The sequence below is a fragment of the Pseudoliparis swirei genome, chromosome 6 (genome assembly GCF_029220125.1).
Source record: "Pseudoliparis swirei isolate HS2019 ecotype Mariana Trench chromosome 6, NWPU_hadal_v1, whole genome shotgun sequence".
Classification (NCBI taxonomy): domain Eukaryota; kingdom Metazoa; phylum Chordata; class Actinopteri; order Perciformes; family Liparidae; genus Pseudoliparis; species Pseudoliparis swirei.
The window spans coordinates 28,761,886-28,788,911 of record NC_079393.1 but is presented as its reverse complement, the minus strand read 5'-3'; the positions used below and the strand labels follow the sequence as shown (position 1 = coordinate 28,788,911).

Here is a 27,026-nt window from a genome sequence, read left to right as displayed (position 1 = left end):
ATATATATATATATATAGATACATACATATATATATATATAGATATATTATTATTAGACATAGATATATATATAGATATATATATACATATTAAAGATATATATAGATATATATATATATATACATACACATATATAGATATATACACATATATATATAGATATATATTAGATACATATATAGATATATACATATAGATATATTATTAGACATATATATATAGACATATATATATAGATATATACATATAGATATATATCTATATCTATATCTATATAGATATATAGATATATACATATATACATATATATATAGATATATACATATATATATAGATATATACATATATATATATATATAAGATATATATATATATATAGATATATATATACATAGATATACATATATAGATATATATATATATATATAGATATATATATATACATATAGACATATATATAATAGACATACATATCAGACACACATACACACACAGACACATACACACACATACACAAAGACACACACATAGACACACAGACACACACACACACACAGACACACACAGACACACACACAGACACACAGACATACACACAGACACACACACAGACACACACACAGACACAGACACACAGACACACATACACACACACAGACACACACACACAGACACACACACAGACACACACACAGACACACACACAGACACACACACACACAGACACACACACACACAGACACACAAAGACACACACACAGACACACACACACACACAGACACACACACACACACAGACCCACACACACACACACACACACACAGTGGTGGACGGTTTCTCCCAGGCAGGAGGAGGAGGAGAGATTGTCCATCAATCGCCGAAGAGGTTAGCTGGCGGAGGTCGGCGAGCCGCTGCTGTACGCCACGCACGCCGCCGCCCCGCCCCGCCTCCACCTCTGCTCAGCAGGGTAGCGCCGGAGAACAGGTCTCACGAGACCCACGGAGGGGGGATCTGACTCTTGACCCTCTCACAGTGTTCTTCTAGGACTAAAGAAAAGAAGATAAACAGCAGGTTCTACTCGTGAACACTCAACACCTGAGGACGACAACCCACCTCCACCTGTTCCTCAAGTTTCAAGTTTTTATTGTCACATCCCCTTTTATACAAGTATAATCGGTTTCCAGAAATTTTATGCAAACACCCACAGCAGTAGTAGACTAAAAGAATAAGAATGGGAATAAACTATACAACATTTTACAAAGAAGAAAGTATTAACAATACTCCTCCTCCTCCTCCTCCTGCTCCTCCTCCACCTGCTCCTCCTCCTCCTGCTCCTCCACCTGCTCCTCCACCTGCTCCTCCTCCTGCTCCTCCTCCTGCTCCTCCACCTGCTCCTCCACCTGCTCCTCCTCCTCCTCCTCCACCTGCTCCTCCACCTGCTCCTCCTCCTCCACCTGCTCCTCCTCCTGCTCCTCCACCTGCTCCTCCTCCTGCTCCTCCTCCTGCTCCTCCACCTGCTCCTCCACCTGCTCCTCCTCCTGCTCCTCCACCTGCTCCTCCACCTGATCCTCCACCTGCTCCTCCTCCTCCTCCTCCTCCACCTGCTCCTCCACCTGCTCCTCCACCTGATCCTCCACCTGCTCCTCCTCCTGCTCCTCCTCCTGCTCCTCCACCTGGTCCTCCTCCTGCTCCTCTACCTGCTCCTCTACCTGCTCCTCTACCTGCTCCTCTACCTGCTCCTCTACCTGCTCCTCTACCTGCTCCTCCTCCAAACGGTCCTCCTCCTGCTCCCTCCACCTGATCCCACCTGATCCTCCACCTGCTCCTCCTCCTGCTCCTCTACCTACTCCTCTACCTGCTCCTCCACCTGCTCCTCCACCTGCTCCTCCTCCTCCTCCTTCTCCTGCTCCTCCACCTGCTCCTCCTCCTGCTCCTCCTCCTGCTCCTGCACCTGATCCTCCACCTGCTCCTCCTCCTGCTCCTCCACCTGCTCCTGCTCCTGCTTCTGCTCCTCCTCCTGCTCCTCCACCTGCTCCTCCACCTGCTCCTCCTCCTGCTCCTCCACCTGCTCCTCCACCTGCTCCTCCTCCTGCTCCTCCACCTGCTCCTGCTCCTCCTCCTCCTCCTGCTCCTCCACCTGCTCCTCCACCTGCTCCTCCTCCTGCAGCCTGTCGCCCTGCTCCTCCTCCTGCCCCGCGCTCCTCCTCCTGCTCCGTGCTCCTCCTCCTGCCCCGCTCCTCCTCTCCTCCTCCTGCTCCTCCACCTGCTCCTCCTCCTGCTCCTCCACCTGCTCCTCCACCTGCTCCTCCTCCTGCTCCTCCACCTGCTCCTCCTGCTCCTCCTCCTGCTCCTCCACCTGCTCCACCTGCTCCACCTGCTCCTCCACCTGCTCCACCTGCTCCTCCACCTGGTCCTCCTCCTGCTCCTCCACCTGCTCCACCTGCTCCTCCACCTGCTCCTCCTCCTGCTCCTCCACCTGCTCCTCCTGCTCTTCCACCTGCTCCTCCTGCTCCTCCTCCTGCTCCTCCACCTGCTCCTCCACCTGCTCCTCCTGCTCTTCCACCTGCTCCTCCTCCTGCTCCTCCACCTGCTCCTCCTCCTGCTCCTCCACCTGCTCCTTCTCCTGCTCTTCCACCTGCTCCTCCTCCTGCTCCTCCACCTGCTCCTCCTCCTGCTCCTCCACCTGCTCCTCCACCTGCTCCTCCTCCTGCTCCTCCACCTGCTCACACACACCTGGGATCTGTTGTGACATGTTGTCATTTTCATACACAACACAGTTTTCTATTTATTTAAGATTTTACTAAATAATCAAAACTCTGGGGGAGAAATGTAGGAACCCTGTGAAGGCCCACCTGGCGGTCAGGGAGCATGTCCATCATGATGGGAGGACCCTCGGGCGGTCCGCCTCCTGCCTGTATGTGTTATTAAAATATTATGATAAGGTGATGTCAGTTTGGCACTAAATGTCTCGTATGAAATAGAAAGAAAGTGTTCACCTTTGGACCAAATACAGATTCAATTTCGTCGCTCCAATAAAAAGCACCAAGAAATAAATTATCTTCAAAAAAAGATGGAGGCCGAGTTAGATTAATTTTTTGACAAAAACAACGCTTGTGAAACAAATGCTGAATGACTGAGAATCTGTCACATGACATCTATTATTCATCTGGTCACATGACATCTATTGTTCATCTGGTCACATGACATCTATTGTTCATCTGGTCACATGACATCTATTGTTCATCTGGTCACATGACATCTATTGTTCATCTGGTCACATGACATCTATTGTTCATCTGGTCACATGACATCTATTGTTCATCTGGTCACATGACATCTATTGTTCATCTGGTCACATGACATCTATTGTTCATCTGGTCACATGACATCTATTGTTCATCTGGTCACATGACATCTATTGTTCATCTGGTCACATGACATCTATTGTTCATCTGGTCACATGACATCTATTGTTCATCTGGTCACATGACATCTATTGTTCATCTGGTCACATGACATCTATTGTTCATCTGGTCACATGACATCTATTGTTCATCTGGTCACATGACATCTATTGTTCATCTGGTCACATGACATCTATTGTTCATCTGGTCACATGACATCTATTGTTCATCTGGTCACATGACATCTATTGTTCATCTGGTCACATGACATCTATTGTTCATCTGGTCACATGACATCTATTGTTCATCTGGTCACATGACATCTATTGTTCATCTGGTCACATGACATCTATTGTTCATCTGGTCACATGACATCTATTGTTCATCTGGTCACATGACATCTATTGTTCATCTGGTCACATGACATCTATTGTTCATCTAGTCACATGACATCTATTGTTCATCTGGTCACATGACATCTATTGTTCATCTGGTCACATGACATCTATTGTTCATCTGGTCACATGACATCTATTGTTCATCTGGTCACATGACATCTATTGTTCATCTGGTCACATGACATCTATTGTTCATCTGGTCACATGACATCTAGTGTTCATCTGGTCTCATGACATCTATTGTTCATCTGGTCACATGACATCTATTGTTCATCTAGTCACATGACATCTATTGTTCATCTGGTCACATGACATCTATTGTTCATCTGGTCACAAGACATCTATTGTTCATCTGGTCACACGACATCTATTGTTCATCTGGTCACACGACGTCTAGTGTTCATCTGGTCTCATGACATCTATTGTTCATCTGGTCACATGACATCTATTGTTCATCTGGTCACATGACATCTATTGTTCATCTGGTCACATGACATCTATTGTTCATCTGGTCACATGACATCTATTGTTCATCTGGTCACATGACATCTATTGTTCATCTGGTCACATGACATCTATTGTTCATCTGGTCACATGACATCTATTGTTCATCTGGTCACATGACATCTATTGTTCATCTGGTCACAGGACATCTATTGTTCATCTGGTCACATGACATCTATTGTTCATCTGGTCACATGACATCTATTGTTCACCTGGTCACATGACATCTATTGTTCATCTGGTCACATGACATCTATTGTTCACCTGGTCACATGACATCTATTGTTCATCTGGTCACATGACATCTATTGTTCATCTGGTCACATGACATCTATTGTTCATCTGGTCACATGACACCTAGTGTTCATCTGGTCACATGACATCTATTGTTCATCTGGTCACATGACATCTATTGTTCATCTGGTCACATGACATCTATTGTTCATCTAGTCACATGACATCTATTGTTCATCTGGTCACATGACATCTATTGTTCATCTGGTCACATGACATCTATTGTTCATCTGGTCACATGACATCTATTGTTCATCTGGTCTCACATGACATCTATTGTTCATCTGGTCACATGACATCTATTGTTCATCTGGTCACATGACATCTATTGTTCATCTGGTCTCATGACATCTATTGTTCATCTGGTCACATGACATCTAGTGTTCATCTGGTCACATGACATCTATTGTTCATCTGGTCACATGACATCTATTGTTCATCTGGTCACATGACATCTATTGTTCATCTGGTCACATGACATCTATTGTTCATCTGGTCACATGACATCTATTGTTCATCTGGTCACATGACATCTATTGTTCATCTGGTCACATGACATCTATTGTTCATCTGGTCACATGACATCTATTGTTCATCTGGTCACATGACATCTATTGTTCATCTGGTCACATGACATCTATTGTTCATCTGGTCACATGACATCTATTGTTCATCTGGTCACATGACATCTATTGTTCATCTGGTCACATGACATCTATTGTTCATCTGGTCACATGACATCTATTGTTCATCTGGTCACATGACATCTATTGTTCATCTGGTCACATGACATCTATTGTTCATCTGGTCACATGACATCTATTGTTCATCTGGTCACATGACACATCTATTGTTCATCTGGTCACATGACATCTATTGTTCATCTGGTCACATGACATCTATTGTTCATCTGGTCACATGACATCTATTGTTCATCTGGTCACATGACATCTATTGTTCATCTGGTCACATGACATCTATTGTTCATCTGGTCACATGACATCTATTGTTCATCTGGTCACATGACATCTATTGTTCATCTGGTCACATGACATCTATTGTTCATCTGGTCACATGACATCTATTGTTCATCTGGTCACATGACATCTATTGTTCATCTGGTCACATGACATCTATTGTTCATCTGGTCACATGACATCTATTGTTCATCTGGTCACATGACATCTATTGTTCATCTGGTCACATGACATCTATTGTTCATCTGGTCACATGACATCTATTGTTCATCTGGTCACATGACATCTATTGTTCATCTGGTCACATGACATCTATTGTTCACCTGGTCACATGACATCTATTGTTCATCTGGTCACATGACATCTATTGTTCATCTGGTCACATGACATCTATTGTTCATCTGGTCACATGACATCTATTGTTCATCTGGTCACATGACATCTATTGTTCATCTGGTCACATGACATCTATTGTTCATCTGGTCACATGACATCTATTGTTCATCTGGTCACATGACATCTATTGTTCATCTGGTCACATGACTATTGTTCATCTGGTCACATGACATCTATTGTTCATCTGGTCTCATGACATCTATTGATCATCTGGTCACATGACATCTATTGTTCATCTGGTCACATGACATCTATTGTTCATCTGGTCACATGACATCTATTGTTCATCTGGTCACATGACATCTATTGTTCATCTGGTCACATGACATCTATTGTTCACCTGGTCACATGACATCTATTGTTCATCTGGTCACATGACATCTATTGTTCATCTGGTCACATGACATCTATTGTTCATCTGGTCACATGACATCTATTGTTCATCTGGTCACATGACATCTATTGTTCATCTGGTCACATGACATCTATTGTTCATCTGGTCACATGACATCTATTGTTCATCTGGTCACATGACATCTATTGTTCATCTGGTCACATGACATCTATTGTTCATCTGGTCACATGACATCTATTGTTCACCTGGTCACATGACATCTATTGTTCATCTGGTCACATGACATCTATTGTTCATCTGGTCACATGACATCTATTGTTCACCTGGTCACATGACATCTATTGTTCATCTGGTCACATGACATCTATTGTTCATCTGGTCACATGACATCTATTGTTCATCTGGTCACATGACATCTATTGTTCATCTGGTCACATGACATCTATTGTTCATCTGGTCTCATGACATCTATTGTTCATCTGGTCACATGACATCTATTGTTCATCTGGTCTCATGACATCTATTGTTCACCTGGTCACATGACATCTATTGTTCATCTGGTCACATGACATCTATTGTTCATCTGGTCACATGACATCTATTGTTCATCTGGTCACATGACATCTATTGTTCATCTGGTCTCATGACATCTATTGTTCATCTGGTCTCATGACATCTATTGTTCATCTGGTCTCATGACATCTATTGTTCACCTGGTCACATGACATCTATTGTTCATCTGGTCTCATGACATCTATTGTTCACCTGGTCACATGACATCTATTGTTCATCTGGTCACATGACATCTATTGTTCATCTGGTCACATGACATCTATTGTTCATCTGGTCACATGACATCTATTGTTCACCTGGTCACATGACATCTATTGTTCATCTGGTCACATGACATCTATTGTTCACCTGGTCACATGACATCTATTGTTCATCTGGTCACATGACATCTATTGTTCATCTGGTCACATGACATCTATTGTTCACCTGGTCACATGACATCTATTGTTCATCTGGTCACATGACATCTATTGTTCATCTGGTCACATGACATCTATTGTTCATCTGGTCACATGACATCTATTGTTCATCTGGTCACATGACATCTATTGTTCATCTGGTCTCATGACATCTATTGTTCATCTGGTCTCATGACATCTATTGTTCATCTGGTCACATGACATCTATTGTTCATCTGGTCACATGACATCTATTGTTCATCTGGTCACATGACATCTATTGTTCATCTGGTCACATGACATCTATTGTTCATCTGGTCACATGACATCTATTGTTCATCTGGTCACATGACATCTATTGTTCATCTGGTCACATGACATCTATTGTTCATCTGGTCACATGACATCTATTGTTCATCTGGTCACATGACATCTATTGTTCATCTGGTCACATGACATCTATTGTTCATCTGGTCACATGACATCTATTGTTCATCTGGTCACATGACATCTATTGTTCATCTGGTCACATGACATCTATTGTTCATCTGGTCACATGACATCTATTGTTCATCTGGTCACATGACATCTATTGTTCATCTGGTCACATGACATCTATTGTTCATCTGGTCACATGACATCTATTGTTCACCTGGTCACATGACATCTATTGTTCATCTGGTCACATGACATCTATTGTTCATCTGGTCACATGACATCTATTGTTCATCTGGTCACATGACATCTATTGTTCATCTAGTCACATGACATCTATTGTTCATCTGGTCACATGACATCTATTGTTCATCTGGTCACATGACATCTATTGTTCATCTAGTCACATGACATCTATTGTTCATCTGGTCTCATGACATCTATTGTTCATCTGGTCACATGACATCTATTGTTCATCTGGTCACATCTATTGTTCATCTGGTCACATGACATCTATTGTTCATCTAGTCACATGACATCTATTGTTCATCTGGTCACATGACATCTATTGTTCATCTGGTCACATGACATCTATTGTTCATCTGGTCTCATGACATCTATTGTTCATCTGGTCACATGACATCTATTGTTCATCTGGTCACATGACATCTATTGTTCATCTAGTCACATGACATATATTGTTCATCTGGTCACATGACATCTATTGTTCATCTGGTCACATGACATCTATTGTTCATCTGGTCACATGACATCTATTGTTCATCTGGTCACATGACATCTATTGTTCATCTGGTCACATGACATCTATTGTTCATCTAGTCACATGACATCTATTGTTCATCTGGTCACATGACATCTATTGTTCATCTGGTCACATGACATCTAGTGTTCATCTGGTCACATGACATCTATTGTTCATCTGGTCACATGACATCTATTGTTCATCTGGTCACATGACATCTATTGTTCATCTGGTCACATGACATCTATTGTTCATCTGGTCACATGACATCTATTGTTCATCTGGTCACATGACATCTATTGTTCATCTAGTCACATGACATCTATTGTTCATCTGGTCACATGACATCTATTGTTCACCTGGTCACATGACATCTATTGTTCATCTAGTCACATGACATCTATTGTTCATCTGGTCACATGACATCTATTGTTCATCTGGTCACATCTATTGTTCATCTAGTCACATGACATCTATTGTTCATCTGGTCTCATGACATCTATTGTTCATCTGGTCACATGACATCTATTGTTCATCTGGTCACATGACATCTATTGTTCATCTGGTCACATGACATCTATTGTTCATCTGGTCACATGACATCTATTGTTCATCTGGTCACATGACATCTATTGTTCATCTGGTCACATGACATCTATTGTTCATCTGGTCACATGACATCTATTGTTCATCTGGTCACATGACATCTAGTGTTCATCTGGTCACATGACATCTATTGTTCATCTGGTCACATGACATCTATTGTTCATCTGGTCACATGACATCTATTGTTCATCTGGTCACATGACATCTATTGTTCATCTGGTCACATGACATCTATTGTTCATCTGGTCACATGACATCTATTGTTCATCTGGTCACATGACATCTATTGTTCATCTGGTCACATGACATCTATTGTTCATCTGGTCACATGACATCTATTGTTCATCTGGTCACATGACATCTATTGTTCATCTGGTCACATGACATCTATTGTTCATCTGGTCACATGACATCTATTGTTCATCTGGTCACATGACATCTATTGTTCATCTGGTCACATGACATCTATTGTTCATCTGGTCACATGACATCTATTGTTCATCTGGTCACATGACATCTATTGTTCATCTGGTCACATGACATCTATTGTTCATCTGGTCACATGACATCTATTGTTCATCTGGTGACATGACATCTATTGTTCATCTGGTCACATGACATCTATTGTTCATCTGGTCACATGACATCTATTGTTCATCTGGTCTCATGACATCTATTGTTCATCTGGTCACATGACATCTATTGTTCATCTGGTCACATGACATCTATTGTTCATCTGGTCACATGACATCTATTGTTCATCTGGTCACATGACATCTATTGTTCATCTGGTCACATGACATCTATTGTTCATCTGGTCACATGACATCTATTGTTCATCTGGTCACATGACATCTATTGTTCATCTGGTCACATGACATCTATTGTTCATCTGGTCACATGACATCTATTGTTCATCTGGTCACATGACATCTATTGTTCATCTGGTCACATGACATCTATTGTTCATCTGGTCACATGACATCTATTGTTCATCTGGTCACATGACATCTATTGTTCATCTGGTCACATGACATCTATTGTTCACCTGGTCACATGACATCTATTGTTCATCTGGTCACATGACGTCTATTGTTCATCTGGTCACATGACATCTATTGTTCATCTGGTCACATGACATCTATTGTTCACCTGGTCACATGACATCTATTGTTCATCTGGTCACATGACATCTATTGTTCATCTGGTCACATGACATCTATTGTTCATCTGGTCACATGACATCTATTGTTCACCTGGTCACATGACATCTATTGTTCATCTGGTCACATGACGTCTATTGTTCATCTGGTCACATGACATCTATTGTTCATCTGGTCACATGACATCTATTGTTCACCTGGTCACATGACATCTATTGTTCATCTAGTCACATGACATCTATTGTTCATCTGGTCACATCACATCTATTGTTCATCTGGTCACATGACATCTATTGTTCATCTGGTCTCATGACGTCTATTGTTCATCTGGTCACATGACATCTATTGTTCACCTGGTCACATGACATCTATTGTTCATCTGGTCTCATGACATCTATTGTTCATCTGGTCACATGACATCTATTGTTCATCTGGTCACATGACCTCGATTGTTCATCTGGTCACATGACATCTATTGTTCACCTGGTCACATGACATCTATTGTTCATCTGCTCACATGACCTCGATTGTTCATCTGGTCACATGACATCTATTGTTCATCTGGTCACATGACATCTATTGTTCACCTGGTCACATGACCTCGATTGTTCATCTGGTCACATGACATCTATTGTTCATCTGGTCACATGACGTCTATTGTTCACCTGGTCACATGACATCTATTGTTCACCTGGTCACATGACATCTATTGTTCACCTGGTCACATGACATCTATTGTTCATCTGGTCACATGACCTCGATTGTTCATCTGGTCACATGACATCTATTGTTCATCTGGTCACATGACATATATTGTTCACCTGGTCACATGACATCTATTGTTCATCTGGTCACATGACATCTATTGTTCACCTGGTCACATGACATCTATTCATACCTGCAAACGTGTCACCTTTCGGTGAAATTCACCGTTTTGAACTCAAAATAGGTCATCCACGTGAATCGTGGATATCCAAAGAGTTTTTGTTTTGGGGGGGGGGTCACCTGGCCGTTGAGATTACAGTGAGACGCGGTGAAAAGTGTGAAGTGGTGCTCTTCGTAATAAAACATCTTTGATGGACGTGTCGCGTCTCGGCCAATCAGCGTTCAGATGTCCACAGCGTTTGGGGGTTCAGGTTAGCTTGAATGTCAGCCCGCTACATCTACTGCTGTCACGCTGCACGGTGTAGCGATATGGAGGACTCAAAATGACTTAAGTATAAATAAATAAATGCATGAATAAATAAATAAATGCTTAAATAAATGTATAAATAAATACAGGAATAAATAAATGCTTAAATAAATGTATAAATACAGAAATTAATAAATATAAGTTATAACTCAACAGGACATCATTAAATAAATATTTCTACATTTCTGTATTTCTTCATTTATTTATATCTCTATTTATGTGTCCACACGTATTTCTTCATTTATTTATGTGTGACATTTACGTGTCCGTATATTCAAATGAGCTGGGCGGTCCGAACCTCATTGTTAAACAGGATTGGTCAAGTCGGAGAGCAAGACAGAAGCAATCGATCTCTAGAACTTGGCCCTGTAGACGAACAGCGTTTATTTTGCATTCTTGTCTGTACATTCTAAATACTACTGTAGTTGAGTCACGGAATGTAATTTAAGGATGTTTTCAGCCGAGAAGTTAGTAGTTTAAGCATCAAATCTGTGGTCGGTTTATCGAGATTCAGCCAAATAAGGATATGCGACGGAGATTTGAGGTCCTGCTATATTTATTCATGCATTTATTTATTTATACTTAAGTCATTTTGAGTCCTCCATATAGCGATGCTAACAAAGTACCCGTACGTTAAACACGATGTGATTTAGCATATTTTTAGTGTCGATACTTCATTAAGAGAGCGATCAGAGCGCACGCGCTGCTCCGTGTCGAGCTGTCTGCGCACACTGCGCTGCGCAGCTCACAGCCAGAGAAGAGGCGGAGCTTAGAGACTTCGGCTTAACAAATAAAAAGATGCCAGAAGGTAAATGTTCCAGTTTGTAAAGTTGTGTAACTCTCCAGCTGCTCATCCTGATGAACTGTGGATCCTCTGGTCATAACGGCCTCATAGTGATCATCAATGCTCTGATGGAACCATGTCGTTTCATTCATATCTGGCTGTATTAAGATGAATATTACTGACATTTAAGTGTTGAACAAGTTGGTAAAACATGTTTTATTTATTACTATTATAGATAAATATACCAGTCTCGTATTTATGGTACCATATTGTTTTTATGGTATTGTATTGAATTCTGGTATCGGGTATCATGATATTTATGACAGGTATGTAATATGTATAGAAGTTATAATATGAGTATCGTGACAAACAAACAGACAGATTCAGGGAGAAGTCCATGAGGACTGTTCAGGAAAAAAAAAGGAAGTTGGTTCATAAATGACTTTAACCATATTAAATATAATGACAATGTATATGTTATTTCTATCATTATAGGGCTGAGTCAGAGGAGGACCTTTTGTTCTTAAACTGTTTATCATTATTTAGATTTGTGGTCAGAACAATAAAATGACTGTAGTTGTGGTTCTAAAAGCTTTGAGGCTTCAAACACCTGTACCCGCCCCCCCCCCCCCCCCCCCTTGTCACCTTTTTCACCCCTCATGAGTTTGCAGGTATGTCTATTGTTCATCTGGTCTCATGACATCTATTGTTCACCTGGTCACATGACATCTATTGCTGATCCTCTGTTCTCTCCTCCAGCAGCTCTTACATCACCAAACTCTCAATCCTAAATCTATCCTGAAGGTTTGTTCATACATCATTCAGAATCGGATTTATACAGCTTTTTATTCATAAGAACATGGAAAAAATGTTCATCATATTGACACAAACAACCTCAGACCAAAAAGAGAATCGTCTCAATGCAAATAATGAAGAGAGTCTCACGGTGAAACGTCCACGAGGGTCATTCAAGGTCAACAACACGTGACACAGATCTCAGGCCTCTGATACCAACAGGTCAAGGACTATGAAACACACAGCATATTGACCTTCATGAGAGAGTGTGTGTGTGTGTGTGTGTGTGTGTGTTCTTGTGCTTCACACTGAATTAGGTTCAAAGTGACCGAGGAGCTCAACCTGAAACCACGACTTCAAGTCCCAACTCTACACAACGCTCTGAATACGGTGAACACGGTGAATCTGGCCACTAGTAGAAGAACTGAGGCGTGTCCTGGCGGAGGAGCGGTGAGCAGCGGCCTCGTGTCGGTCCTCTAAGGCACGGTGACGGTGACGCTCCCGCCTCACACCGGAGACGACTGGTCGAAGGTCTGACCGCAGGAGCAGGCCACGGGGCTCCGGTACCAGCAGTCGCTGCAGTACTCGCTGCCGCAGTACCGGCACAGCACCAGCGGCTTGCGGGAGCACTCGCGCCCGCAGGCGCACACGCCGAGCGGCCGGAGGTCGTGGTGGCTCTGGCAGAAGGCGATGTCTCGGCAGGTGCCGGCGTGGAAGACGCCGCAGCTGACGCACAGGGCCCGGGGGTCCGGCCGGGCGAGGTCGCAGCAGCCGTGGTAGGCGATCGGGTGGAGGGGCGGCATCATCGCCCCGGGGGCGTCGCACAGGGCGAAGGACGACATCGCGTCGCCGCCGGAGAGCGTCGGCGACGCGCCCGCCGCCCGGAGGCTGACGCCGTGCGGCGACGGCGCCCTGAATTCTCTCTCCTCCTCGGCGGGGCTGTCGGGCAGCTCGATGCGGTGGTGCGCCAAGCGGCAACGCTGGAACGAGGCGCACGCCACGTCGTGCGTGACGTCGCAGTCGACGCAGCGCCTCAGGCAGAGGAGGGCGATGTGGTGGCACTCGCACAGGGGGCCGGCCGACGCCGCGCTCTGGCAGCGGCCCGGCGGCGTGGTGAGCTGGCAGTCCAGCTTAGAGACGCAGGCGTGCTCTCTGATGGACGGGGCGGCGGGGGGAGGCGACGCGCTGCTCAACGAGGGGGGCGGGGCGTCGTCCTGCCGCCCGTTGATGTGCTCGTCGGTGTACAGATCCACCTCCCCGTCATACGGCGGCCCGGCGCCCAGCGTCTTCCTGGTGTTGTCCAGGGCGACCTGCGGAGATGAAAGGACCAGGTGTTCACATTAAACACACAGGTATATCTCTATAGGTAGAGCCACACACACACACACACACACACCTGTACGCCGGTCCCGCTCTGCCTCTCCCTCACCGCGCTCAGCTCCCATTGGGCCTCCCCGCCGTGCTTCCCCAGAGCCGCCAGCAGGAGGCCACACTCGCAGCGGGCCAGGAAGAAGGCACACGACAAGCAGAGGAGGTCCTCCGGGGAGGCCGAGCCCACGGCGGGCGGCCGGAGGCGGAGCTGCTCGTGGCGAGACGAGCTGGGCTGGTACCCCAGCAGGCCGAACAGCTTCTCGATCTGCGGCATCGACAGCACCGGCTTGATGTTGTGGGTGAACATGCCGGAGTACATCTGGGACGGGGACCAGGAGCAAAGCATTACAAACAGGAAAAGACTAACCAGGATTTTATTCTCGTTGAGGTTGGGAACAAAAGTGCACTTCTGAATATGAGATACTTTGAAAGAAAAGCTCAAATAAAGCTCAGCTACAAATTAAAATCAGAAATCCGCCACACGACTCAGCCGACCTTGACGACTTTGTACTCGTCCCTCCAGGGACCGAGGTACAGGTTGAGGGCCGCTTGCTCCAGGACCTCGAAGGCCTTAGCCAGGCCCTGCAGCCCCCCTCTGGTCCTGACCCGCCCGGCGCCGGCTGCTGGCATCATCGCCGCCGCCGCCAGAGACTCCTCCATCACGCCCAGTGGATCCAGTCCCAGGCAGTGCGTCTCCAGGGCGCCTCCGCCCCGCAGCAGGAGCTCCGCCTGCGTCCACAGACCCTCGTCTCTGCACGCCAGGTTGGAGCCTCGTCCGACGATCTGCTGCTCCAGGCTGAGGCCGTAGGCCGCCACCAGGGCTCTGGCGCTCTGCCTGGGGACGCTCATCTCTCTGTCAGCTTAGTGGGAGACACACGGGACAAATATGTATGCGTGTGTATATATATATATTTATATCAATACATATATTTATATAATTATATGTATTTATATATGTCTATATAAATATAGACATATATATATATGTCTATATAAATATAGACATATATATATATACATATGGTAAGTGGACCATCTAAGTTAACATGGAGCAAAACTACAAATACAAAAGAGGCAGCAGTTATGCCATGGGACACCGGAAGTGACGTTAAACGTTACACTACTTGGCTAAATGACAGAAGCAACGTTAATTCAGCTGTAATTAGTTTAACATATAAACGGCGCATCTACCGTGTTTATAACGTGTAACTTTAGCGCTGACTACGTCATAAACGTCAGGAAACGTTGAACAGCAAGCCCAGTGTGACGTTAGCATTAGCTTCCCCGAGCTAGTCATGTTGCGTTTGCGTCTTTAAAAAAAAATGGAAACATTCCATTAAAATCTCTACACTCAGATCCAGACCACCGAGCGCTACACGTGTACGCGAACAAACACACACACACACACACACATCACATGCACGCGCGCTCACCTGTGTCTGCCTGTGGTCGGGACGTGTCTCAGCGATGAGGAAGCGAACGCGTCTCACACCGCGGGGAGCCGCTCCACGGTCCGCTATGAAGTAAACATTGTCACGTGGCACACGGGCTTCCCCGGGTGCGCATGGTATGATCACCGGGGCGGGCTGGCGGCGGAGCTTAGCGGTGAAAAGAACTGTTTCACCTCATAACGATGAGATCTACGGCGTTTCTCAATCAGTGTACTTGTGCGTACTTTCCTCTACTTGTGTCCTCGTGTCTCGTCATCAGTCTCAGCCCGAGTTCAAAGTCCTCTTCTCTCAAAGCACGGTCAAAACACCCGGATGTGACTTGATCCTCCCACTTTCCGGAGGATGCATCAGAGGAGACTTGTGCGTACTTTGGCCAGCAGATATCCCAGAATGCATTTCACCAGCAACCGGAAACAATAGCGGAGGAGAAAATAAACAACTGACAGATGACTTTTTATAAATACGACTGTTGTTGAGTCACGGAATGAAATTTTAGGATGTTTTGTTTATTTGACTGTAAAAAATAATGTACAGTGAATAATTAGAGTAAACCCAGGAGCAAGAACAGCTGATGTGGTGACGTCATCAAGTCAGCTGCTGTTCCAATCGCAGAAAGACCGTCCTCCCGAGTCTGGACTCCCAAGTCCAGACTCCAAAAGAACACAAGTCTGTACTCGTGTACTTTGAATTGAGAAACGCCGCTAAACTACGTTGAAAACTAATTGACGGTTCGATCAGCGATTAGAAATGTCTTTGCGATAAGAATGGAGACAAATCACGTCCGGAGCTTGTCTTTACACTGCGGTACCGCGCTGTGCCACTAGAGGGCAGTGTTTCTTCTTCTTAGCGCTCTACTGGCCATTACTTGAACCGACAGCCTTGTCATTTAACACTTTTAATGAGTAAACACACACGCGCGCGCGCACACACAGTCCCGGGATGAAGACAGCGGTGAGCTGCAGGCGTGGCCTCAGGAGGGCGGGACTGTGGCCCCTGAGTTTACTTTAAAGCATCTCGGTTCCGCCATTGTGCTCTGCACAAGTCGGCAGCTTCCCTTTCAGCGCGCACACACACACACACACACACACACACAAGAGGTTCCTTCCGTCCTCCGTCCTCCGGCAGCCTGTACAGCCGCAGCCAGCATGTCCAACTCGGACCGGGTGGTGTTAGTCCTAGGAGGAGCGGGCACGGTGGGCTCCGGGGTCGTGAAAGCTCTGCTGGACAAAGGTAAGCGGCCCGGGAGGCTCCGCGGAGGGAATATGAAGATATGTTTTACGTCAACTCTGGCCACCAGATTAATGTGGAGTCAGTCCATACGGGTTTTACGCACCGGGGCCGTCTCACGGGTTTTACATGTGTGTGTGTGTGTGTGTGTGTGTGTGTGTGTGTGTGTGTAGGGTTCAAGGTGGCGGTGATCTCCAGGGACGGCGACCGGCTGGAGCGTCTCCGATCGTTCGTGTCTCCGAGCTCAACGGACGACCTCACCACGCTGGTGGGGAACGTGGGTGAGTCGGGTTCTCCACTCTGTGGGGAACGTGACTCCAGTGTGATGATCCGGTCCACATGAAGGCTGGAGAACCTCAGCAGCAACACAGGGAGGTTCTGAGGTTGATTCGGTTGCCGTTGGTTCTGTCGTTCTGGAAGTCATCAGCTCTTCAGATACAATCCAAATAGTTAGAGTTCATCCTGAGGGGTAACATGAAGGCCTCATGAACAATAGATGTCATGTGACCAGGTGAACAATAGTCATGTGACTAGATGAACAATAGATGTCATGTGACCAGATGAACAATAGATGTCATGTGACCAGATGAACAATAGATGACATGTGACCAGATGAACAATAGATGTCATGTGACCAGATGAACAATAGATGTCATGTGACCAGATGAACAATAGATGACATGTGACCAGATGAACAATAGATGTCATGGGACCAGATGAACAATAGATGTCATGTGACTAGATGAACAATAGATATCATGTGACCAGGTGAACAATAGATGTCATGTGACCAGGTGAACAATAGTCATGTGACTAGATGAACAATAGATGTCATGTGACCAGATGAACAATAGATGTCATGTGACCAGATGAACAATAGATGTCATGTGACCAGATGAACAATAGATGTCATGTGACCAGATGAACAATAGATGACATGTGACCAGATGAACAATAGATGTCATGTGACTAGATGAACAATAGATATCATGTGACCAGGTGAACAATAGATGTCATGTGACCAGATGAACAATAGATGTCATGTGACCAGATGAACAATATATGTCATGTGACCAGATGAACAATTCAATTCAATTCAGTTTATTTGTATAGCCCAATTTCACAAATTACAAATTTGTCTCGGAGTGCTTTACAATCTGTACACATAGACATCCCTGCCCCAAAACCTCACATTGGACCAGGAAAAACTCCCAAATAACCCTTCAGGGGGAAAAAAAGGGAAGAAACCTGGAGGAGAGCAACAGAGGAGGATCCCTCTCCTAGGATGGACAGATGCAATAGATGTAATGTGTACAGAAGGACAGATTTAGAGTTAAAATACATTCAATGAATATGACAGAGTGTATGAATAGTTCATAGTAGGCATATTCCACGATGGAGACCTCCACGATCCATCAGGCAGATGGCGGTGGGAGGAGGAGGGCGGAGTCTCAACAGGACAGTGGCGTAGTCATGAGCAGGAATTCCGACCCAGACGATCCATCAGGCAGATAGGATCTATGCCGTCTCATAGGGTCCGATGACCCCATGAGACGAAAGTCAAAAGGACTTCCGGGAGAAAGCAGAGTTAGTAACGTGTGATTGAGAGATGAAAATTCATCCTTAAGGAGAGAAAAAGAGGAGATAGGTACTCAGTGCATCCTAAACGTCCCCGGCAGCTATAAGCCTATAGCAGCATATCAAGGGCTGGACCAGGGCAAACCTGATTCAGCCCTAACTATAAGCTCTGTCAAAGAGGAAGGTCTTAAGTCTACTCTTAAACGAGGTGACTGTGTCTGCCTCCCGGACTGAAATTGGAAGCTGGTTCCATAAAAGAGGAGCTTGATAACTAAAGGCTCTGGCTCCCATTCTACTTTTTAAGACTCTAGGAACTACAAGTAGTCCGCATTTAGTGAGCGTAGCTCTAGTGGGAGCAATATGGTACGACAAGCTCCTTAAGATATGATGGAGCATCACCAATCAAGGCTTTGTAGGTTAAGAGAAGAATTTTAAAAGTGATTCTTGATTTTACTGGGAGCCAGTGCAGAGCAGCTAGTGCAGGAGTGATGTGATCTCTTTTCTTAGTTTTAGTGAGAACACGAGCTGCAGCATTCTGGATCAACTGGAGAGACCTAAGAGATTTATTAGAGCAGCCTGCTAATAAGGAGTTGCAGTAATCCAGTCTCAAGTAACAAACGTGAACCAATTTTTCTGCATCTTTTGAGACAAGATGTGCCTGATTTTTGAAATATTACGTAGATGAAAGAATGCAGTCCTTGAGATTTGCTTTACGTGGGAGTTAAAGGACAAGTCGATCAAAGATAACGCCAAGATTCTTTACAGTGGTGTTGGATGCCAGGGCAATGCCGTCTACAGAATCCACATCACCAGATAATTGATCTCTGAGGTGCTCAGGGCCGATTAAAATTACTTCGGTTTTGTCTGAGTTTAACATCAAGAAGTTGCAGGTCATCCATGCTTTATGTCTTTAAGACATGCTTGAATTTTACAGAGTTGGTTGCTCTCCTCTGGTTTTATCGATAAATATAGTTGAGTGTCATCTGCATAACAATGAAAGTTTATGGAGTGTTTCCTGATAATATTGCCCAAAGGAAGCATGTATAAGGTAAATAAAATTGGTCCAAGCACAGAACCTTGTGGAACTCCGTGATTAACGTTGGTGGTTATCGAGGCCATCGTTTACAAATACAAACTGAGATCGATCTGATAAATAGGATTTAAACCAAATTTGTGCCGTGCCTGAAATGCCAATCGACTGCTCCAGTCTCTGTAACAGGATGTCATGGTCAATGGTGTCGAATGCAGCACTAAGGTCTAACAAGACCAGGACAGAGAGGAGTCCTTTATCTGCTGCCATTAAGAGGTCATTTGTAATTTTCACCAGTGCTGTCTCGGTGCTGTGGTGTTTTCTAAATCCTGATTGAAATTTCTCAAATAAACTATTATGATGTAGAAAGTCGCACAACTGATTTGCCACCACTTTCTCAAGGATCTTGGAGAGGAAGGGGAGGTTAGAGATCGGTCTGTAGTTAGCCAATACCTCTGGATCCAGAGTGGGCTTCTTCAGGAGAGGTTTAATAACAGCCACTTTGAAGGAGTGTGGTACGTGGCCTGTTAGCAGAGACACATTGATAATATCTAATAGAGAGCCGCCAATTAAAGGCAAAACGTCTTTAAGCAGCCTCGTCGGGATGGGGTCCAAGAGACAGGTAGACGTGTTCGAAGTAGAAACCGTTGAAAATAATTGGTCACGGTTGATGGGAGAAAATCCCTCCAAATATACACCAGGGCATACAGCGGTTTCCAAGGCCATTCCACTTGAGGACAGATTGGCACTGGTTATGGGCAAGAGATTATTAATCTTGTCCCTAATAGTTAAAATCTTTTCATTAAAGAAGTTCATAAAGTCATTACCACTAAGGTTTATAGGAATGCTCGGCTCCACAGAGCTGTGACTCTCTGTCAGCCTGGCTACAGTGCTGAAGAGAAACCTGGGGTTGTTTTTATTTTTTTCTATTATTAATGAGTAATAGGCTGCTCTGGCATTACGGAGGGCCTTCTTATATGTTTTAAGACTATCTCGCCAAACTAAGCGGGATTCTTCGAGATTAGTTGAACGCCATATGCTCAAGCTTCGTGACGCTTGCTTCAGTTTGGGTCTGAGGGTTATACCAGGAGCAAACCTCCTCTTCCTCACTGTCTTCTTCTTCAGAGGGCTATCGAGTCCAGTGTCATTCTCAGAGAGCCTATGGCACTGTCAACAAGATGATCAATCTGGGACGGACTAAAGTTAGACCAGGAGTCCTCTGTTATATTGAGACGTGGTATCGAATCAAATACAGAAGGAATCGCTTCTTTAAATTTAGCTACAGCACTATCAGTTAGACATCTAGTGTAGAAACTTTTGACTAACGGAGTACACTCCGGTAGTATAAATTCAAAAGTTATGAGGTTGTGGTCTGACAGAAGAGGATTCTGTGGGAAGACGTTCAAATGCTCAATGTCAACGCCATAAGTAAGAACAAGATCAAGCGTGGCCAAAGCTGTGAGTGGGTTTCTGTACTCTCTGACAGAAGCCAATCGAGTCCAACAAGGAGATGAATGCAGCACTAAGGCAATCATTATCAACATCCACATGGATATTAAAATCTCCAACAATAATAACTTTATCGGTTTTAAGAACCAAACTTGATATAAATTCTGAGAATTCAGATATAAACTCTGAATATGGACTCTGAATATGGACAGAATCACAAATCGAATTGGCTGTAGTGTTTTCCAGGTTGGATGTGAAAGACTAAGAACAAGGCTTTCAAATGAGGTGTAGTGTAATTTTGGTTGAGGATTAATTAATAGGCTCGATTCAAAGATGGCTGCTACTCCACCTCCTCGACCGGTGCCTCGAGGAATGTGAGTATTAATATGACTTGGAGGAGTCGATTCATTCAGGCAGACATATTCTTCATGGCTCAGCCAGGTTTCAGTTAGACAACATAAATCAATGTGATTATCTGATATTAAATCATTCAGTAACACAGCTTTAGATGACAGAGATCGAATATTTAGGAGACCACATTTAATAGACCTATTTTGTTGCACTGCTGAAATAATTGTGTTAACTTGTATAAGGTTATTGTGTACGACTCCTCTTCTGCTTACTTTTGATTTATTTAATTGAAGTGGCCGTGGGACAGACACAGTCTCTACTCTAAAGTCAAGGGTGGGTAACTGCTTGAATGGAAGAGCAGAGAAGGGTGTTAAACTACAACTCTGCTCCCGGTTCCTGATCTGAACCCTGGGTTGTCATAGATTAAGTCCGTGATCAACTTGGTCATATTCGCAGAAATGAGACGCGCTCCGTCCAACGTGGGATGAATGCCGCCTCCTCATCAGATCAGGTTTTCCCCAGAAAGTCTTCCAGTTGTCTACGTAGCCCACATTATTCGCTGGGCACCACCTCGACAGCCAGCGGTTGAAAGATGACATTCGGCTATACAATTCGTCTGTCTGCAAATTTGGGAGAGGGCCAGAGAAAATTACGGTGTCTGACAACGTCTTGGCATAAGCACACACCGATTCCACATTAATTTTAGTGAGTTCCGAGCGGCGGGCTCGGGCGTCATTACCACCGGCGTGTATTACAATCTGACTGTATCTCCGCTTATCCTTAGCCAGCAGCTTCAATAGATGACATGTGACCAGATGAACAATAGATGTCATGTGACCAGATGAACAATAGATGTCATGTGACCAGATGATCAATAGATGTCATGTGACCAGATGAACAATAGATGTCATGTGACTAGATGAACAATATATGTCATGTGACCAGATGAACAATAGATGTCATGTGACCAGGTGAACAATAGATGTCATGTGACCAGGTGAACAATAGATGTCATGTGACCAGGTGAACAATAGATGTCATGTGACCAGGTGAACAATAGATGTCATGTGACTAGATGAACAATAGATGTCATGTGACCAGATGAACAATATATGTCATGTGACCAGATGAACAATAGATGTCATGTGACCAGGTGAACAATAGATGTCATGTGACCAGGTGAACAATAGATGTCATGTGACCAGGTGAACAATAGATGTCATGTGACCAGGTGAACAATAGATGTCATGTGACCAGATGAACAATAGATGTCATGTGACCAGGTGAACAATAGATGTCATGAGACCAGATGAACAATAGATGTCATGTGACCAGATGAACAATAGATGTCATGTGACCAGATGAACAATAGATGTCACGTGACCAGATGAACAATAGATGTCATGTGACCAGATGAACAATAGATGTCATGTGACCAGATGAACAATAGATGTCATGTGACAAGATGAACAATAGATGTCATGAGACCAGATGAACAATAGATGTCATGTGACCAGGTGTAGATGTCATGTGACCAGGTGAACAATAGATGTCATGTGACTCAGTACCCTTAAGGGTGTTGCGTAACCCATGAGGGCTCCTGGCCCCTGGGTCCGGCGGTGGTGACCTGGGAGCCTCTCCTGAAGGCCTCTTCTGGTTCCAGGGTCAGAGGAGGGAGCGGAGGTGGTGAAGCTGGCCCTGCTGGAGGCCGTGGGGAAGGTGACCGACGTGGTGTCTTCTCTGGGCTTCAGCTGGTGGCAGGGGGGCCCCCCACACACCCAGACCCTCAAGGACCTGGACTGGGTGAGCTCACATGCTGTGGTGCTCCTCCTGTGTCACTGAGGTCCTCCTGACTCCTGTCTCCTCTCAGGTGATGGAGACCTTACTGTTCAGCACCTTCGTGTCCTGGAAGGCCTTCTTCCCCCTGGTGAGGGACGAGCCCAGCTGCACCTACTCCTTCATCACAGGTGAGTCTTCATCACAGGGGAGTACTGTGTATATATATAATTATTTATATATGTGTGTATATATATATGTGTATTTCTCATCATGTAAACATCTCATCATCTCAACATCTCTACAAGTAAACATGTAAACATATCATGTAAACATTTGATCATGTAAACATCTCAACATGTAAACAAATCATGTAAACATTTGATCATGTAAACATCTCATCATCTCAACATGTAAACATGTCATGTAAACATTTGATCATGTAAACATCTCAACATGTAAACATCTCATCTCAACATGTAAACATGTAAACATCTCATCATGTCAACATCTCTACAAGTAAACATCTCATCATCTCAACATGTAAACATGTCAACATCTCTACAAGTAAACATCTCATCATGTCAACATCTCTACAAGTAAACATGTAAACATCTCATCATCTCAACAAGTAAACATCTCAACATGTAAACATGTCAACATCTCTACAAGTAAACATCTCATCATGTCAACATCTCTACAAGTAAACATGTAAACATCTCATCATCTCAACAAGTAAACATCTCATCATCTCAACAAGTAAACATCTCAACATGTAAACATGTCAACATGTAAACATGTCAACATCTCTACATGTAAACATGTCAACATGTAAACATCTCCTCCGTCCTGCAGGAGGAGCCGGGGACAAGCTCCTGATGCCTGGGACCGGCTTCCTGACCGTGGGAGCGGCCAGCAGCTCGGCCTTCTGCCAGGTGCTGAGGGAGGAGTACCCCCAGGTGCCCTGCAGGCTCAACCAGGTGAGACCCCCAACCAGGTGAGACCCCCAACCAGGTGAGACTCCCAGAGACCCCCAACCAGGTGAGACCCCCAACCAGGTGAGACCCCCAGGGACCTCCAACCAGGTGAGACCCCCAACCAGGTGAGACTCCCAGAGACCCCCAACCAGGTGAGACCCCCAGGGACCTCCAACCAGGTGAGACCCCCAACCAGGTGAGACTCCCAGAGACCCCCAACCAGGTGAGACCCCCAACCAGGTGAGACCCCCAGGGACCTCCAACCAGGTGAGACCCCCAACCAGATGAGACCCCCAGGGACCTCCAACCAGGTGAGACCCCCAACCAGGTGAGACCCCCAGGGACCTCCAACCAGGTGAGACCCCCAACCAGGTGAGACCCCCAGGGACCTCCAACCAGGTGAGACCCCCAGGTGCCCTGCAGACTCAACCAGGTGAGACCTCCAACCAGGTGAGACCCCCAACCAGGTGAGACCCCCAGGTGCCCTGCAGACTCAACCAGGTGAGACCTCCAACCAGGTGAGACCCCCAACCAGGTGAGACCCCCAGGGACCTCCAACCAGGTGAGACCCCCAACCAGGTGAGACCCCCAGGGACCTCCAACCAGGTGAGACCCCCAGACCACAGGGTGACCACCAGAGACCTCCAGACCACAGGGTGGACCACCAGAGACCTCCAGACCACAGAGTGACCACCAGAGACCTCCAGACCACAGGGTGGACCACCAGAGACCTCCAGACCACAGGGTGACCGCCAGAGACCTCCAGACCACAGGGTGACCGCCAGAGACCTCCAGACCACAGGGTGACCATCAGAGACCTCCAGACCACAGGGTGACCACCAGAGACCTCCAGACCACAGGGTGACCACCAGAGACCTCCAGACCACAGGGTGACCACCAGAGACCTCCAGACCACAGGGTGACCACCAGAGACCTCCAGACCACAGGGTGACCACCAGAGACCTCCAGACCACAGGGTGACCATCAAAGACCTCCAGACCACAGGGTGACCACCAGAGACCTCCAGACCACAGGGTGAACACCAGAGACCTCCAGACCACAGGGTGACCACCAGAGACCTCCAGACCACAGGGTGACCATCAGAGACCTCCAGACCACAGGGTGACCATCAGAGACCTCCAGACCACAGGGTGACCACCAGAGACCTCCAGACCACAGGGTGACCACCAGAGACCTCCAGACCACAGGGTGACCATCAGAGACCTCCAGACCACAGGGTGACCACCAGAGACCTCCAGACCACAGGGTGACCTCCAGAGGACCAGAGACCAAAAGGAGGAAATATCTCATCCGTTTGGAAAAGGAGCATTTCTGATATTTCTTCCTCTGAATGATAAAACTATTCACAATATATGTTGACATTATTTTAACGACAATCAAGGGACGACACATGATTGACGTTGTCTATATCTATATCTTAGATGTACTTAGAGACATGGGGACGATGCCAGGCTCCCACTAAAGTTAAAGGATTACTTTGTAGGATTTAGGTTATAATATTCATAACGATGTAAGAATCATTGGGTCCTTACATCACACACACTCACCCCGGTGTGTGCTGGCGGGCTCCTGCAGGTGAAGGTCAACGCCGGCGTGGCCACCGCGGAGCGCATGGCTCCGGGTTACCTGAACCACCTGGAGCTGGGCGAGGCCGTCGCCGCCCTGGTGGAGAGACGCGGCGCCTCCCACGCCGTCTTCGCCGTCAGCTGCCCTGCTGACCTGAAGACGCTCCTCCCCGAGGGGAGCCTCTAGGCTCTGCAGCGGCCTCTGGCTCGCCTGAAACACTCTTCGGTTCCTTCGGTTGCTCCTCCCTCGACTGTGGAACCCTATCCTAACGGTGAAGCAGCCGCTCGCTCTCTGGCTGCAGCTCCTGTTCCCTCTGCATGCGTCGTGAAACAGAATCCATGGCGATGCTCTGTAACACTCATCTTCTCCTCGCTGCTGTAGAACTGGGACTAGGAACGGATTATCTCATTTTATGTCGTAAAATAAAACGCCTTCTCTCTATCTGCTCAATACTGTATGCTTGGTATAAAACTCTTACACAAAACTATCATTCGTACATCAATTACTCACGTTTCCTTGAATTCTTGTCGTTAACCTTTTCTCTCACGGTGAACTGGAATCCCCAAAAGTAGAAAAAAAGACTTCAAACTGAATAAAACATCCGTTTATAAACTAACAAAACCTGCGAGCTATAATCCACGTTCATCCAGTCGTGTGAATCTAGTTGGAGATGATGTCATCGTCTGCATAGTGTTTCAGTTGGAGATGTCGTCTGCATACAGTGTTTCAGGAGATGATGTCATCGTCTGCATCGTGTTTCAGTTGGAGATGATGTCATCGTCTGCATACAGTGATTCAGTTGGAGATGTCATCATCTGCATAGTGTTTCAGTTGGAGATGATGTCATCGTCTGCATACAGAGCGTTTTAGTTGGAGATGATGTCATCGTCTGCATACAGTGTTTCAGGAGATGTCATCATCTGCATAGTGTTTCAGGAGATGATGTCATCGTCTGCATACAGTGTTTCAGGAGATGATGTCATCGTCTGCATACAGTGTTTCAGGAGATGTCATCGTCTGCATAGTGTTTCAGGAGATGATGTCATCGTCTGCATAGTGTTTCAGGAGATGATGTCATCATCTGCATACAGTGTTTCAGGAGATGATGTCATCGTCTGCATACAGTGTTTCAGGAGATGATGTCATCGTCTGCATACAGTGTTTCAGGAGATGTCATCGTCTGCATACAG

The 27,026-nt window shown here is 45.4% G+C and overlaps 2 protein-coding genes across 2 annotated transcripts; one reads left to right on the top strand and one right to left on the bottom strand.

Annotated features, from left to right (window-relative positions):
* Nucleotides 1-13,071: 13,071 nt before the first annotated feature.
* spata2l (spermatogenesis associated 2-like) lies at nucleotides 13,072-16,152 on the bottom strand. The gene is made up of 4 exons (XM_056415934.1): nucleotides 15,844-16,152; nucleotides 14,906-15,270; nucleotides 14,436-14,729; nucleotides 13,072-14,349 (listed from the first exon to the last, which is right to left on the bottom strand). The coding sequence occupies exons 2-4, from the start codon at nucleotides 15,257-15,259 to the stop codon at nucleotides 13,546-13,548; spliced, it is 1,452 nt and encodes a 483-aa protein (XP_056271909.1). The 5' UTR covers nucleotides 15,260-15,270; nucleotides 15,844-16,152; the 3' UTR covers nucleotides 13,072-13,545.
* A 734-nt stretch (nucleotides 16,153-16,886) lies between these two features.
* On the top strand, nucleotides 16,887-26,323 carry si:dkey-238o13.4 (uncharacterized protein LOC560780 homolog). Its single transcript, XM_056415973.1, has 6 exons — nucleotides 16,887-17,091; nucleotides 17,262-17,369; nucleotides 23,160-23,299; nucleotides 23,367-23,463; nucleotides 24,128-24,252; nucleotides 25,846-26,323. The coding sequence occupies exons 1-6, from the start codon at nucleotides 17,007-17,009 to the stop codon at nucleotides 26,020-26,022; spliced, it is 732 nt and encodes a 243-aa protein (XP_056271948.1). The 5' UTR covers nucleotides 16,887-17,006; the 3' UTR covers nucleotides 26,023-26,323.
* Nucleotides 26,324-27,026: the final 703 nt, after the last annotated feature.

Excerpts from the sequence above, each read along its gene's own strand:
- spata2l (XM_056415934.1), bottom strand. The coding sequence starts at position 15,259 with ATGAGCGTCCCCAGGCAGAGCGCCAGAGCCCTGGTGGCGGCCTACGGC. Across the intron at positions 14,730-14,905 it reads ACGAGTACAAAGTCGTCAAG|ATGTACTCCGGCATGTTCAC; the intron begins GTCGGCTGAGTC and ends TCCCCGTCCCAG. Across the intron at positions 14,350-14,435 it reads AGAGCGGGACCGGCGTACAG|GTCGCCCTGGACAACACCAG; the intron begins GTGTGTGTGTGT and ends TCATCTCCGCAG.
- si:dkey-238o13.4 (XM_056415973.1), top strand. The coding sequence starts at position 17,007 with ATGTCCAACTCGGACCGGGTGGTGTTAGTCCTAGGAGGAGCGGGCACG. Across the intron at positions 17,370-23,159 it reads CACGCTGGTGGGGAACGTGG|GGTCAGAGGAGGGAGCGGAG; the intron begins GTGAGTCGGGTT and ends TTCTGGTTCCAG. Across the intron at positions 24,253-25,845 it reads TGCCCTGCAGGCTCAACCAG|GTGAAGGTCAACGCCGGCGT; the intron begins GTGAGACCCCCA and ends GGGCTCCTGCAG.